Source organism: Temnothorax longispinosus, chromosome 6 (genome assembly GCF_030848805.1).
Source record: "Temnothorax longispinosus isolate EJ_2023e chromosome 6, Tlon_JGU_v1, whole genome shotgun sequence".
In the NCBI taxonomy this organism is placed as follows: domain Eukaryota; kingdom Metazoa; phylum Arthropoda; class Insecta; order Hymenoptera; family Formicidae; genus Temnothorax; species Temnothorax longispinosus.
The window spans coordinates 6,744,644-6,762,714 of record NC_092363.1 but is presented as its reverse complement, the minus strand read 5'-3'; the positions used below and the strand labels follow the sequence as shown (position 1 = coordinate 6,762,714).

The 18,071-nt window shown below is 38.7% G+C and overlaps 1 protein-coding gene across 1 annotated transcript in view; it reads left to right on the top strand.

Moving 5' to 3' along the window:
* Positions 1-17,405: 17,405 nt before the first annotated feature.
* LOC139814859 (uncharacterized) overlaps positions 17,406-18,071 on the top strand; it is a 47,643-nt gene continuing 46,977 nt past the window's right edge. Inside the window, exons 1-2 of the mRNA XM_071781350.1 lie at positions 17,406-17,569; positions 17,657-17,695. Coding sequence (XP_071637451.1) covers positions 17,406-17,569; positions 17,657-17,695 — 203 coding nt within the window. The remainder of the gene's footprint in view (positions 17,570-17,656; positions 17,696-18,071) is intronic.

Below are 18,071 nucleotides of genomic sequence, written 5' to 3'. Positions count from 1 at the left end.
TTACATCCAGCTTATCTTATAAAATCTTACTAGTTGTAAATCTTATTATTAAACATCCTATTATAAAAATAGGCTGTTCTGCAGAGGCCCTCCACCACCCCCGCCGATTCCGATCGGCGGTCCTCTTTTTTGTACCTATGTGTTTTTGTGTTACTTTTTATTTATATTTCATATTTTTTTTATTTTATTATTATCCATACTCCATACATATATTCGCATACAAAAATACAATTTCTTTAATCTTAATTGTGCAATTTTTAATGCTAATCCTTTATACAATTTATTATACAATAAAAAATACAATAAAAATTAAATATATGTTATTTACAATATACACAATAATATACAGTACATAATATAATATAACATAATACATAATATGATACACACAATATAATAATATAATACAAAATTATAAAATGCTGTTCAAAATACATAGTAAAAAACTGTTATTTATAACAATATAAAAAATGGTAGAAATGAGGAATTACACGCGGAAAACGACCAAAATACGTATAATAACACGAATTTTAGATATACAGCTGTTACTATATGTATCATACTGATAAATGATGATAATTAAGCTGTATTTATTTTTAATCGTCAATTTGCGACAAAATTTACCCTATTCACTCCAACGTGTTTTCCGCCCTTTTCAATCCTCGCATCATAACTCACGAACGAATTGACGAAATTTAATGTTCCAAAGCGCAAATTAAAGCTACTACTTTTAGCTTTAATTTGCGCTTTGGAACATTAAATTTCGTCAATTCGTTCGTGAGTTATGATGCGAGGATTAGAAACTCGTTGGGACACGAAAGGGCTGGTTGGAATGAATAGGGTTTAATAAGTTTAATCTAAGCAACGAGCAATCGCGGCCAACGAAGTCGTTAATAAATTTAATTATCTATTATATTTCAATTGTTCACGTATAAAGGAGTTCAAAATTTTCTATGTACGAAAAAATAAGCAAAGTTTTAAGGTATGCCAGCGATAAAAAATAAACTTTAAAAAATAGCAAGAAATGACCGCGTTTTGCTCATGTTCAGGGATGGATAACTGATCTAACGATTTGACAGGCATCGAAAGCCCTCCGTCGAGTAGTACGCTGGTTAGTATCCAACACAAAGAAGAACAATCTTTGTGATGAAGAGCGAACTTAGCGCGCTCTGATTCTCCATCGAGTTCCGTAAGATCCATACACGAAGAAAAGTTAAGTGATCCATCAAACGCCAGCGGTTCCGCTACAGGAGGGAACGAATCCCGAATCTTCCAGACCGCTCACGGTAGTAATGATTTTGACAGCATGTCAATGACCATTTTTAACACAAATTCGCAACAAAATTAAAATTTGCACGCGAAAAAAATATGTTCTTCCATTATTAAAAATCATCTCCTTTTATTAAAAAAAAAAAAAAAAGCATAGATATAGAATGAATCTTATGAAATTGTAGGGTTACGAAGAAATATATTTAATAATAATAAAATACATGTGTTTTGTAACGTTATGCACGGATACAAATGTTTCTCGGGTACCAACTGTTCGAGATAAGTCGAGCCCGATAACAGCAGGATTTTAAAGAATTTTATACTGAAAAATCTATCAATATAAAATTTAATAATTTCTTATTTTTTGGTAACGTTTCAAAAATTTTAATCGTTAATATCCCACTGACATGGGGGTACCCATTCGACTTATCTCGAATTTTTTGTAACCGTACATACATTTCTAAGAGTACAAATCTTTTTCATAAAATTATTTAAGTCGATAAAAATAAATATCTGTTAAATATGATCGCGTTGTATACAGGGTGTCCCGTAAGTCGAGGTCATCCGCTCGGGAGATGAAAGGGGAACCAAAAACAAGAAAAAAAGTTGGTACAAACATAGGCCCAAAAATGCGTTGTTTTCGAGTTATCGCCATTTTTATGTTAAAATTTGAAATTGCTTTGCCTTCGAATTTTTTTGTCAAAATTGAAACATAAGATGGTTTTTATGAGTTTTAAAACACAACTAAAGTCAAATAAAAGTTGCGGGCTGCTTTAGCACTACCCAGGATGCACCGCGTGGAGGTACAGCCCGCTTAGCATCCCTTGACAGAGATCAGGACCCCACAGTTCGTCACTCCTGTGGTATTTAGTGACTCCAAACCCTCTCTGTCGTGTGTATGTGTGTGTGTGTGTGTGTGTGTGTGTGTGTGTGTGTGTGTGTGTGTGTGTGTGTGTGTGTGTGTGTGTGTGTGTGTGTGTGTGTGTGTGAGTGAATGTAAAAATTATATGAGGTGTTCGAAATGACCTCCTTCTGCACGAAGCAAGCTCTAAGCCTTCTTTCTAAGGAGTCCCGAACTCTTTGTAGCACTTCCGGATTTTCTGTACCTCCACGCGGTGCATCCTGGGTAGTGCTAAAGCAGCCCGCAACTTTTATTTGACTTTAGTTGTGTTTTAAAACTCATAAAAACCATCTTATGTTTCAATTTTGACAAAAAAATTCGAAGGCAAAGCAATTTCAAATTTTAACATAAAAATGGCGATAACTCGAAAACAACGCATTTTTGGGCCTATGTTTGTACCAACTTTTTTTCTTGTTTTTGGTTCCCCTTTCATCTCCCGAGCGGATGACCTCGACTTACGGGACACCCTGTATATGCATGTATTTTACTACAGAAAAATAAAATTATTATATTACTAATATTAATATCATAGATTGGCGAAATCAGCGGGATGTCCAGTACCTATAAAAATAGTTTCTTGAAACAGATTAAAAGTTAGATAATTAAATATATACATTCGTAACCATATTTTTGTTAAAGTATAATCACTAAAAAACAGACAAAAATTATTTGTACAAAACTTGAATTTATTTACTTGATAATTAAAATTTATACAAATAATCATTATATCCATGTTTGTTCTAATATCAAGTCTTATTGTCATTAAGACAGCATTAATATTAATATATATAATGCACTATATATAATGGAAGAACATTTAGCAAAAGAAAAAAGGACAAAATCTTTTCTCAAAACATACTATTGAATTAATTCCACGACCCAATTTTAAAACATAGTGGTCGTCGTTGACTAATTGCCAAAATCATTACTCCCGAGAACTACCTAGAAAATCCGGGATTAATTCCGACCCTGCAACAAGAACCTCCAATTTTCAACAGGGCACCAAACTAGACTTCGTGAATGGATTTCACAGAAATTGACAAGGAATAACTCTCCACGACGAAGATCATTTCAACTTCCCACCGGTACGAACCACACATTCGCTGGCGCCCACCTGACGCGAGGGACAGCGATGAAGCCCCATCGCTGAGACAGCGATCGCACCCAAGAACGAAAGAAAAACGCGGCGTTCGCAATTGCTATTAATAAATATTTAAATATTCTTTAACGAATATTTCTGTATGTAATTTAGAAATATTCGTTAAGAAATATTTAAGAATTTCAAAACTAAATATATTTATCAAAGGTTAATTTAATGAACTTCTTGTTATCATACGCGTTTCGTCAATTTCATACAATTTACATCATTAACGCGATAATTTGGTTTACTAAGACCAGATAAATGTTAGTATCAAATAGATATTCAAAAAATATATATATTTAAATGTAGATAATTTGATAATTATTGTACAAAAATAAATATTATGACATTTATCTGGACATAGCATTACATAAATTTTACATTACATACTTAATATTACATATTACATGGTTTACAACTGTATACAATTTAACAACAACAAAAAATCTGCAAAGGCTAAAAATTTAGAATTAATTAATTTTAAAATTAATTAAAAATTGTTTAGTCTTGGCAAAATTATTTGTAAAATTAATTTTAAATTTCATTCAATTTTTAGCCCCCCTTTTCAGTCATCAAATATGGAATTGTAATATCCCTATATTCTTATCCGTAATTTATTAAGTAATTTAATTATATTCAATTTTAAAAATAAAGTTTAACTTCCCGATCGCGGAAATTTTATGTTTTATTAAATGTCATTTAATTTGGAACATTTTAATTTTCAAAATATCAAGTTATTATGTTTAATCTCTACCTACGCATATTTCTATTTGTATATATTTTCCTGCCTACCGTATTTTTATTCATTTGTGCCTACCTATTCACGTATTCGTACCTACCCGTATTCTTACTACACAATTGTAAAGTAAAGCTGCGTAATAGAATAGATATCTAATCGTGTCCTATCGCGTGTTAAATCCCGAGGAATCACCTAACCGCGATTACACAAAATAATAGTATATAATAATTTAAGAAATATGGGCGCTCGCAATTTAATGCGAGCAAATTAATAACCTTTCAATCATATGTTATATATTTCACATAATTGCATACTGTCTCTCACAAGTATGCACCTACCTAACGTACCTTTTATTTTGGTCAATATAGACCTTACCTTACGTGATGCGTAGTTCTTGTAGTTTCTTCTGGCCAGATTGGACCTACCTATTGCGTTGTTCTTGGAAAAATCCATGCTGGCTGTATATCAGCCAGAGAATGAGAAGGAGTCGAACTCCTTCGACAGCGGCTGATTATCAGAGCCGGCAGATTATAACGTTACGGTCAATTACGAATCGTTACGATCGTTAACAAAAGCGCGTTAATTGTATCAAAAAAGATAAACAATCACGTTAGTTAATAAAATATTAATTAAATTTAAATTTAACTTAATTTTGCATTTGATTTCTCAATTTTTCTCGATACGCGTAATTAATTTTTCCAATCAAGAAATATATCGAAGCAGTAAAAAGCAAGAAAAAATTATATATAAAGACTGTAAGGAATTTTATATTAACTGCATTCTCTTTCTAATTAAAATCGTCGCGTGTAATCTCGAACGCGAATATTTAAATTTGAATACTATAATGTAGAAACATGAAACAATCGAAATTTAAAAATTAATCGATGAATAAATTAATAAATAGACAAAAAATTTTTAATACAATCCGAATCGCGAACCGCGAACCGAACCGCGAGAATGAATGACGTGAGATCCAAAAGGGACGATAATTTCCGAAGCAAATATATTCACGCAAAAAGTATCAAGCAATAATCAATATACCCAATGAATTTATCGTATTCTCGCGCATGTGACATTCGTCTTTATAAATTTTCACATATATCATGTATATTCATATAAACATCTCGTTATTTTATTTTAAAATGTTATTAAAATTATGTTTAATACGATATATGAAATATTTGTCATCTCAGATTATATTTTGTATTTTAATATGATTAATATATGTATAAAGAAATTATTCTGTCTCGCGACAGAATATTTATTGGATCTCACGTCATTTTATTTCATTTATTGACAAATAACTCAAGCTACTAGATGGCTAGACTATAAAAGATTAGGATAAAATTGGCGCGTTATATATATGTATATATAATAAAAATAAATATGCAATTAACAATTATTAATGTGATTTATATATAACAAGATTTTTCAGAAAAATATGTGAACTAAAATATTTTTTGATCTTTTTTATTCATCCGTGATACATGCATGTTAAATTTGTTTATACATTTTGCTTTCTTACACCAATTTTTGTAATATTTAATTAATCCTGGAGGAAAGGAAAAGGAAAAAGAAAAAAATACATTTGTGAAAAAATAAAAATTGTAACAATAACTTTTTTTTATATGTATAATAGTTTGATTTATTTTATTTTATTGGACCTATCTATTCCTTATCTACAAATATTTCTCTTGTTATTTTTTGTTTCTTTAATTACATGCAAGCTATCCCTATCTATTGCCTATATCTGTAGAAAATTTTTTTATTTATTATTATTGTATACCTAAAAAAATATCTAGAAATATTTATAAAACATTATTGTCCGAAAAATAAACGTACAGGAAAAACTCAAGTGACGAGACAGTATATAAAAAAAATCATTCTATTTCTTGTAAAATTTTATTTTTATTCTTTGTCGCTTTCTATGTCTATTTCTCGATAATTATTTTAAAAATAAATTTGAAAATGTAATTAATTTAATAAATTTAATTGATAACGATTGATAACGAATATAGATCTACTTGATAATAAAATATATATTTCAAAAACTAATAAATCGTCTATAAATTTCAGGCGACTTGGTGTGTACTTGGCGATTAGTGTTCTATGTGATAAACATTAGACGCATCAAATAAATGATGCGCCGACATAACGAGCTCTGTTACGAGTTCGATGTGTGCTAACGCGAGAGCATGGCATTCTCGCGTAAGCACAATAAATTAATAAATGACAGAGTTCCAGGATTAATTATTTAACCTAGTCTGATTTGTAGTCTATCCATTTCAGGGCAACGGATCTGTGACAAGTCGCATTTATCTGCATTATATTAGATGGGAATAATACATAAATATACAATCTAATATTCACAGATTCGTTACCCCATTAAAAAAGAAAAAAATTCGTCACTCACCGACCGATGCGCAACGGGCGGAGTTATCAGCCACGTAGCTACGATGATTCTGTAACACAAAAATAAAAAATTCAAATTAAAGCAGGCGCTCTCAAAATAATCAACGACGTTTCAAAAAATAATTTTTACACGCGTTTAATTTGTTTTTCAATTAAATTTATTAATATAATTATCTATTTTCCGGGAAAAATCTTTACGAGAATAAAGTTTTATAAAATTCTAGATGGTTCAAATTATTTCTAATTTTTCGAAGAAAACGGTCCGAATAAATAAGAAAGAGCAATAAATTTTAAGATAAGAAATAATAATGCTTACCCCAGGGTTGCTCCGCCGGGGCCGGATGCCTTTGCCAGGCCTCCTCCTCCTCTCAGAACGTCTGGGTTATCAGGCCTCCTCCTCTCCTCTTCCTCCTCCTCCTTCCGTTGCATAGGACAGAGAACACTCACAGAACCACTGTCTAATATTCCGCGATCGAGAGCGAAGTAACTGTCATAATACGACAGTCGCGATACTTTATTGGACACTCCCGAGATGAAACGGTCGGCATATCACAGCGCGCACTTCCATTATTATTTAAACGCGACAATTCACCGAGCTGTTTTCTCCGCTGAACGCAGCCAACTTCGTGCCGACGCGCGACGCCGCGGCCGCGCGGCTACGACGCGAGTCAAGTCAACTGCCGAATTAAAACAAGCGAACCGTTGGGAGAGAGATATACGCTCGAGACACAGTAGACACACGCTTGCGATACAGCTCGAGCGCGTAAATTCGGCGAGATGCGAAAACGATCGACACATTACTGCGTTTCGTTATTTGAAATCACGCAATCACGCGATTCGCGCACTCACAATCAGTCACATTAATCCCACGATGATCCGACGATTCGCCGCATATTGTCACACGATTCGCGTTCTAGAAATGCGAATAACACGGAACACGTTCAAGTATCCTCCGTGAGACAATCGTCGCCCGTTAAATAAATCGCGACGAACGTTAGTCTAGTCCGATCTTCTCACTTTTATGCGCGATAATAGCCTCACTCGCCGAAATACAAGAAACGAAATATTCGGCGTATATTAATTCTATTCTACATTCATCTCACTCGATTTCTGTAAACCGTGCAACAACCAGCGCTTCGACGCTTTCATGCGTGTCGCGAATGGCGAGAATCAGGCATCGATCGCACAAATGGGATAATCCGACAGTTAATAAAGAACGCAGCATCTTCTTAGTGCCTGGGGTATCATCGTGCGGGACGTCCCGCAATGTAATAGGCGTAATAACAAATAGCGGTACGCACGGAGCTCCGCTCACTCGGCTACCTGTCGGCTCGAGCATCGAGACGTGAGTGATAGCGGCGATAGCGCATAGCGCGGCGACCGTTTTTGTAAACACGGCGCGGGGGGTGGGGCGCACGTGCGACGTAGTACAATGCCGGCGTACGCGAAAACAAAAAAGAAAGTCGAGCATCTGCGCGCCGCGTGTCAACGATCTCGCCGCGCCGGCAATATTATTTGACGATAACGTATAATAATACTTAGCGAGACAGAATTAACGTACGGGCCGAATGTTCCGTTTCTTGTGTTTCGATGAATGGCTGTTATCGCGTATCTTCCGAATGTTACGTGGACCCATATTAGCGCATTGCCCGAGGACGATTAATTCTTCTCTCAATAAAAATTCGATTTGAGCGAGAAACGAGCTTTTAACATTAGCAATAAATTACTTTAAAATTGAAGAAGAGTAAACTGTGAGCTTTCGCGCGGTTCCAGGCTCTCGCTCGCTTGTTTCTTTATTTTCCGAGCATATATTAAGCCGTGATCAGACTACGGGGGATTGGGATGATGATTAGATTGAAAAATCAATCCAGAATAAAGACAACTAACTAGCGAACTTTGCTTTAATTAGTCGAATTTCAATCCAATCTCAATTTCCTCAATCTGTATTCCGATTCACGGCTTTACGGAACGTTTCGCAATGTATTCCGGCAGGAATTGTTTATTAGCATCAAATTCTCTTTTTTTTACGCGGTTTTTTTTTCTTTCCGCGTTTTGTTCTAAATATAACTACGTTTTTTTAAATGTTTCTAAAAAACACGAAATAATTATTCCGATCGAAATCCATCTCGAATCAGCTTCATAATACATGCCCAGCTTTGATTCCTCCGTTGGCGTTACTGTCATTAACATTTTTTCATCGTACAATTCCAAGCTGTTTTCGTCGCCTCGTCAAAAATCCGTGCAACCGATTCGTTTAGTTCGACACGAGGAGACTTTTCAGCGGTGCTCTAATTCACGGAGGCGAGCATACAGTATCCTTGTGACGAGAGCGAACGGCAAGGCTGTACACGTCGAATGGCGTCGTGGCCGTCGTGTATGAGGAATATACGGGGGCGTAGAAGTGACGTGCCGTTCCATTCAGACACGCAAGAGAACGACGCGGCTCGTGACGACGCAGCGTGCCGAAATAGCTCGGCGTCACTCTCCCGCGGGACTCGGTTTCAACACTACCGTTAAAGAATTCTCTCGTGACGACAGTCCTTTACCCGCCACATTCTCGGCTCAATGACGCGTTCGTGGAGCGATTGCCAATTTTTTCGACGGACGCAATGCGGGAAGAATGCGTCGTCTCCTGCTCGACTTTTGTTGACGTTGGGAATCCGCCGCCTTTTCCTCGATCGCGCGAGTTGTCATATTTAATTTCAAAATTTGTGCAATATTGTTTTAAAATTAAAAAGATAATCGACACATATGGCTGTTATGCCCGATCTACATAGCAGTAAGCGCTGTAGTATAAAGTCCAAGATGTAAGAAATTGACGCAATCACAGTCGATTATTCTCCTCACATTCGCCTGTAATTGGTCAATTTCTTACGGTTTGAGGCTTACTACAGCTTACTACAGCTATTGTAGATCGGTCATTATACCGCGGGCAAGTGTGAGCAATGTCTTCAATTTATAAACTAGGCGACGATTTTACTACGAAAAATTTTAGCTCTGTACCTACTCTCGCCGCGCGAAGAAAGTTTTAATTTCTTTCAATTAAAATTCTCATTGATGACCATTGCAGCCTCCGTGAATGCATCACCGCGTTAAACGATGTATTGTCGATCCTCCGATGAGTTATTGACTTCGTCGGGACCTTTTAATTCCGTCTAATTAAAACGATCAGCACCGTAAAAATTATATCATCCGCCGTTGCAACTTGTAGTGGTGGCAGAGCTGGTGGTGGTCTACAATCTTGCTTTAAAAAAACGGGTATTTAAGTTCTAAGCCGTAAGAAATTGACAATCGAGTACTCTCCTCACATTCCATTGTGATTGGTCAATTTCTTACGACTTAGAGCTTAAATATCCTTTAAAGCAAGGTTGTAGACCAGCACTAAGCGTCTACGTCATCTCGAGCCCTTTTATCTTCGGCTTACTTTTTCCGACGCGAGTGAAATCGTTCTCGTCCACGACGGTGTATAAAAACGAGGTTTAAAGGTTTTAAATATTGCAAATCTTTTCGGAAGAATTGTGGGAGCCAGTGTAATAGTGTATAGAATGAAATATTATATTTTTGCACCCTGCAGCTGCGATTACTTTATTCCCATCTTTCCCGTACCGGCCGTGATATTCTATCTCGGACTCGACGCGTACATGGAATTCACGAGATTGTTCTTGCGCGGGGGTCTTTATAGGAAATGATCGCGCCGAGTTTATTAGTCATGCACTGTTGCGCGGGCATGACGATTCGTTTTGTGCCGTTCGCGTCGACATCGCGCCTCTCGCCCACGCGCGATTCTTTATAATGAACAAATTCTAAGAGCGCGCGGCCCCGCTTTCGCGTGACGTATTATTTGTTTTAACACGAGAATAAGTCCGGCCGCAATCTACCGGACAGTTAAAACACGTTGGCCTCAATGGAGGATTTCCTCGGTGGGAGGGAAGTCGATTCTCTTGAATTCGTCAACCAGTCTAATTTATCCAAAGTATATGTATCAAAATTTAATCGCCTTTCTGCATCTTTCTGTTCTTTTTTTTCTTAAAAAGAAATGGGTGATTATTAATACATTAATGACTAAATACATCAATTAAATATTTTAAAATTATTTTAAACGATTAGACAGGGCAATCCTCCTTGGGAATTTTGGGAAACGAAGTTATGCCGAACTTTCGTTTTTCGTCAATCAACGGCATTCGGTAAACGACAAAAAAAAAACGATCGTGCTCTTTCGCGCGGGATGTAGGCGGTGACGCTGCCCCAATTCGCGTCCTGACGGACGCTTTTCGCTAACGACGCTGCCGCGTATTCGGCGATTAAATGTCTAATTAAATTTAGGGTCTTCATCGTGCGTGTCAAATAGCTCGCGAACGTCCGCCCGCCGCGAAACGGCGAAACGGCGCACGGTGTACGGCGCGGCGCCCGGCGCCGAGCAACCGACCGACCGCGAGGCGAGCCGAGCGCGACCGAGCGCGGCCGAACACCCACGAGCGGCCTCGCCGGCGTCGCCGCTGGATATTTAAGGGGCCGCCGGCGAGCCGCCGCACGCTCACTTACTCTTGGACGGGAACGAGACACGGTTTGCCGAGACACGCGCGAAGTATCGAATATCCCAGTATACCACACGCGATCGAAATTCGTGCTTTCCCTAGATTCGCGAGTCTGCATACAGTGTGTCTCAAAACATTCCCATCAACTCGTTGATTCGATCAAATCGACACCGATCGTTTTTCGACGCCGAATTTTATACAAAGAGCACAACTCGAGCACAGGTACGTCGCTCTCTTTCTCTCTCTCTCTCTCTCCTTCTCTTTCTCTTATCTCGCGAGACGCCTAGCCTTCAGAACCACACCGGTTACGTGGTTTCTCTCGCGCGCGTCTGCCTACGTGTAAATTTGTAAATTCGTTGTTTTATACATCGACAGTTCGCAAAGCTTTCGTTTTCCATTGGCCGACAGTTTCGAACGCTCGCTTACGTCGGTGATTGATATTTGATATACGGGGGTGTTTACAAGCGCGACGCCGGCACCGGTGGTATTGTATTGTGTCGTCCTTCGAGTTCGAGGAATTATACGTGAGCGGAAATTACTGTGCACGACGCGTGCATCGGCGCGCGGAGAAAGATCAATAAGGATTATCGTGGGTCGCGGGTAATACTGTTGACATTGGAGGTATCGATCCTTCAAAACGTACGAATGAATCTAATTTATTTGATCTGTCGTAGCTGCGACGCGTGAGAGAGTGACCCTCGTATCCTCGTACCCCTTGAATCTTTCTCTCATTTTCGCTCGATCGTATCGATATGCTCGCAAGATTTTACGTTCGCTTATTTCCGATGCTCTTTCACGAGGAATTTTATTATTTCGCTTGGTGCGGCAAGGTCCGGCATTGAAATTACTCGCGATCGAAGATCACCGACGATTATTATTAACGGCCGGAAGTTTACGTATCGATGTGTCTGGAAGAAAATGTTTCTTTCGCGATAGAGATACCGTCGGTCGCGTCAATATTTTTGTTGCTACGAGTTCCGTTTCGCAACTCGACAGTCGAGCGATTAAATAGAGATTAGCAATCTACCGATCGTCGTACGCGTTATCGTGTAAATGCAATTCAACATTTCAAAACGATGACTCAAGATTAATTTAGAAATAAGGAGCGTCGTGCAGTATCGCAGAACATACAATAAATTATCTTCGATCGCGACGGATCGGAGAATATACCGGCAATGGTGGAAGGATAAGGGCTCAGTCACAATGAAAAAATAAGGAATAAGATAAAGGAATAAGGAATAAGGCATGTTGCATCTCACTTTAATGTACGTGTACTGAAGTGAGATGCGACATTCCTTTATTCCCTTAGTCCTTTATCTTATTCCTATTTTCTCATGGTGACTGACAATGAGCCTTAATCCGCGTGGTATGGAAAAACAGATGATGTTCACTTGTAGCTCGTCGCGTTAAGAGACTTCGACATAAACCGCTCATTCGCGTGATTAATTAATTTACGTCGTCGCTGCCTTGTCAAAAACTCGGAATGTTCCGATCTCGGACTAATACTACGTTTACGCGAGCGTACTTCTATAGTAACTTACGGTAATTTACTCGTTTACGCGGAGTAAATTATCTCGTAAGTTACTACAAAAATCCCGTTTACGCACTACAGAAGTAACGCTCGCGTAAACGTAGTATAATTTCAGTAACGTTTAAATGTCATCGTGCGTCACATCGAAAAAACGTACGGAATGATAAATTTACTTATAGCTTCCGTACAAATATACAGCTTTTCTTTGTCACGAAACGCCGTGTCGGAAAATCTAATAATAATAAATTTATTGGAACATAAACTTCCGTAAAAATATACAGTTTTTCTTTATTACGAAACCATTGGTGACCGTCGCAAGAACGAGTTGCAGAGGCGATTTCGCCGCCGTGGATTTTTTCCGTGGGGAGCACGCGATTCGGTCGCCGCCGCAACGATTCGCAGATTGGCTCTGCATTTTTGCATCGATACAGCCGTTTCGCGCATTTCAGTTTCTATTTATAGAGATTCCGTCACTGCACTCGCGGGGCACCAGGAGAGTCCCCTTTGGCGGCAGCCGGCCGCTCGGCCGAGCGGAGAGCGAGGCGGACGATCTCCGGCGAGTGCGTGCGTTGGAAATTTGCATGTATGCTCGTATAGCAATCGCACGTGAAACTTTCGTCGTCGAAAGCGCTTAATTATCGCGACAATGACGTTCGATCGTGGCGTTAATCAGGCCGCACCGTCATTCACGAGATACTCTCCAACTCATTTCATACTTGGTTGCAAACGCCGCGTTGCTACCTGGATTAAATAAGGCCAAGTCGTGCCTAAAATTGAGCGTTTCTTTTCTTACGAGGCAAAATAATTTCCAATAAAAATTTGTCGCGTTCATACACGATCGTTTTGCGTCACGTTCGTTCACAGACCGGCAGTCCAGCGGGATCGAGACCCTCGAGGAGTTTTACGCGGCAAACAACAATTGTGTTTCGTCACATGACGGGGACATTCTTCAGTCTAAACCCGGCATACGTATTTAAAATGTGGGAAACGCGACTGTGTACCGGTACGTGTCGCTCGCGGGATTACAAGCGATGTCTATTACGCAATTACACCGCACGCGTCTCGTTGAACGCACAACGGACGCGTTCACTGCATTTTAGACGGCACAGCGATACACACGCGCGGGCGCATCCTCTGAATACGGCATTGTCGTCGTTTCGAAACGGTCAGTTTGAAAAAGCAGCGAGACGGGAACACGGAAGAAGAATGAACAATGTTTTAATTCCGGGATTCTCCGCCCAATCAAAAGAAATTCGGTCAACGTACTCGTTTTTCTCGAGTTCGTACTCGTTGAGAAACATTGGTTTATGTTGGAAATTACATTTGTTGAAATTATTTATTCTTGACATTATTATTCTCGTAATGGATGTGCTGCATTATGCATAATGCAATCGTTGCGTCGCGCACGTGGCGGCGCAAATTAATGTTTTTCTACGTAGTACCCGAGATAAGGTTGATATATTTGTGATACATATATATATATTTTGTTTACGTAGATGCACACTTTTACGGTGCATCACGTTATTACGTCAACGCGGCCTTGACATTGTATCGCGTTGCACGATCGCGAACGGCCCCCACTGGAGGCAAGCACCAAATCGCGGCGCAGGAAAGGTGAGGAGCTTGCAGGGATCCTAGACGAGCGGATTTTACGCAGTAATTTTTACATCGTCGAGGCAGCCGTCGAGGCATCGTCGCAGTTTGCGCTTTAAAGCGAGAAGCGCTCGGTCGTGGCCACGGTATCGGCTCGCGCTCGCCGCCGAGGCAAGGATCCCGCGATGATCCCGGACGAGGATTTTACCCACCCACGCATAAAAAACGGTCATCAAGTTGCGGTATGTTGCCTCGTGCGAATTCTCGTTCGAACGCATTTATGTTAACATCAGTTTTTTTTTTATCAATTCGCTTCGACAGGTTCATTACTCAGCGACTTGCTCGTGCAACGAATCATTTTGCCTCGCAATTTATTAAATTATTTTGATGTACATTTTCGATTTATATTATCGATTAAATAGATAAGATGTATTTGTTTCTTAATTTATATTACCGAAATTCGTCGATTTTAATTATCTACAGTCACCCACTACAGTCAATCTTCTTTTTCGTGACACGACTTGAGATTTTGATCCTATACGAATCATAGCTAGATATTTTTCGAGAAACGCCGCGTCATTGACATAAAAGAGATTCTGACGCGTGTGTCTAATAAATATGCGCCGCGGTAAGGTGCTCGGCGTCGATCTCGGCATTCTCGATGGATCACTCGTGGGAGGTGAATATGGTCCATTACGAAGTCCGAATAATCACGTGCTCCTGACGTAATTCTTGTGTTCAGGGACGGTTACCGCAAATAGACAAGCGCGGATGGCACATCGCGTAGAGTGGCGAGTCTTCGACGCGGACGTGTTATTAACGTATAGCCTGTCTACTTAATAGACAGCGAGAGATAAAGATGATGTTATCGACTCTTCATGCACCTGCTCGGGGATTCTGACTTTTTGTCTTTCATTGCTACTTGAATTTCAACTTCATTAATAATTCGATCGTGCATTCCGAAGCGTTATTTAAAAACGTGAAAAATTATTTTATATAATCTCGCGTCGACAATCTTTCGTTGTTAAATAACGGGAGCGTTGAAACAGCTGGTTTTACATCGAATCGATAAAGCAAAGTCACCGAATTATCTTGAAAGAGTAAATATCTTCCGACATATGTATCATAAATTTCCCATTTTATAATAGGAAACTTGTGATATGTTTCTCGACAGGAAATCAATAATTGAACTCTCAACATTGTGCTTCTTCACCTTTTTGCTTCGGAGAATACGGAGATACGCGAGATAAACATTTTATCAATCCGATATCGTGCGGCAGGTATAGCTTCCGGATAGACGAGCCAGACCTTCAGACAGTGCAAGATTCGAGCAGCAACAGGAAATTATCTCTTATAGACTGGGCAATAGCTCGCTAATTGACTTTGGTGAACTATGCTAAACTTCATGCTTGAACTTTCGCGAATAACTGACGTACTGTCGGCAGGCATCGCGATCGAAGACTCGAGCAACGCGATGCATGCGTGCCAAAGGGAGATTCACTTTCCGTTCGTTCTCGCAAACTTTCCCACACACGCGCTGTTTTGTCTCGTAGTACAACTACGGTCTTTCCGTTACACAATGTGCCGGTGATGTGTAACTGACTGTGAGTTAAGCGACTCATTGACTTCTAGCCGACCATTGGCATCGCGTAATGGCTAAATATGATTCTGCCGAAACGTACTTGTAGCGTTGATTATCTCATTCGATAGAGATCAGTTAGTTAGATATGATTTGCGACGCGGATAATAAATGCTCTCTGTCATTCGTTCAACAAGTTGAAAGATGATAAATAACAATAATTGTTTCTATCATTTTATCATTAGAAATTTATATATCATTTTCTGACATTTGCACATTTTGAATACTTTGTATATTAATACAATAAAATAAATATTAAAGTAATATATATGCTAATATTTCAGTTGAATTCGGTCTCCTATCGGGAAACAAAAAAGTCCCATAATATTTCTTTATCTAATATTTATATTCCATTTTTGTTATGTCCTGTCACGTCACATGAGAACGAAGAATACTCAGATATGATTTTACAATTTCTGCAGTAAAAACGTGCTCGAATTGATACTTTAATATGAAATTGTAAGTACTGATACTTCGAAACTGATAAATAAAGTTATACCAATCAACGATTTCAAGTAATAAACGTAGCTAGAAACACCAGATTAGATAAATACCGCCGACTTACTCTTATCAAGAACGAGTCCGCTCCTGTTTTATGTTAACATTTATTATAACTTCTTTCGAGAACATATGCCCCTTTTTCTATATAAAGAAATATAACGATGCCAAAATTATCTTTATTTCTTACATATTAATTTTATATTAATGATATATCTATTCGATTAAATAATGTAAGACGGTCACTACGGCGCGCAAAATAATGGACTTACCGCGGCGATGGACTGTAATTAGAGTTTACTATTTCGTGATCGCGTCTCGTTTGGCCTTTTCACTCCGACGAGTCTGGTTTTGTAAGAGCCGCCGCGCTACGGTTGACCTCTCTCGATTTCATGAGACGAGATCCGACCTTTCTCTTGTCTGGCGCAATTGTTCTCTGCCGCATTTCTTTCCCACTCTTTCCCACGCAACTTTCCTGCGGTTTTACTTCGCGCTTTACTTGCGGCCCCTTCGCGCTTCCCGTTGGGAAGTGAACGTCCCGTGACATTTAAATGTTACGAGTCTAGATTCAATCAGAAGTCGATGGTAATGTATATTTCGGATTTCCGTAAAAAAAGTATAAACTGTATAATGCATTTTCGATAATAGATTTGTCGAAAAATCGCGCGTGAGCTGAGAGGAATTTATTGACGGCAATCTCTTTGTTCGATACCTTTACGCACGAAGAGAATAAAACGTGGAAAACAGTCGTTATTATCGCCAAACACGTGATATCGCGTGACGGGATGCAGTGACATTTCGTTCTTGGAATCGTTTTACTCCTGTCATAGAATTTATTCGACCATCGCGAAACTTTATAAATGTCGTACACAATCTCATTTCTCTCGAACATTAATTTCTGTTTGCGGGATTCCTGTATTATCTTTCGTAAAATATAATTTTTGCTCCTGAAAGAGCAAAATATTTCCTGAAAAACCTAGACTTACGAAAGTTTAGAAAATTTACAGTATTTTTAAATAGATACATTATAGTAACAGAGAGAGGAATTTTTACGGCTTTTTTATAAAAATTTTGCGAAAATTTGTCACGATAAATCAGCTCTTCAGATTTGTATAAATTATAAACGAATAGTCCATGACTATTTACGATGTTAACATCAGCTATAGATTCGCCTAACTTACGTAAGGTGCAGGCACTAATTGTAAGATTTATTTCGAAGCGTAAACTTCGAGGAACGATAGATGAGACTGGAAAACAGCGATGCAGTAGAATTGTTTTACTGGTTAAATCGAAGTTAATTCTACGAGGAAGGTAACCCGAATAAACGTGACTTGAGAAATCGCGATCACCCTCGCTGCAAGTACCGGCTGCGACGACGTAATTACGTACTATTTATAGTATCCTCCGTGGTGGGTCGACGACCTCTCCAAAGACAAGGCAAGACACTTCTCTTCCGGTTATCGTGATATTTAGTTCAAAAGTTACGTTATTTCGCGCGGAGCTACAAATAAATCTTATCTCGCGCGCAAAAGTACGCTTACGATCGATCGGAATCCTCTCGGGAGACCGTTAATAAGTTTAGTACCGATTATCAGCGGTAATTAAGTGTAACGTCGACCTCCGTGAAGAAATGCAGGTACTCGTTCGATAAATTTCGTTTTATCGTAAATGAAATGTTCTTTTTATTTTACACAAGTATAGAACGAATAAGTTTTATTACACGTACATACATATGTATTTGCCGAGTGCGCTTATTAATTTCTTAAGTTGTACAAATAATTTGTATATAGCCTTTACGATTAATTTGCTGCGT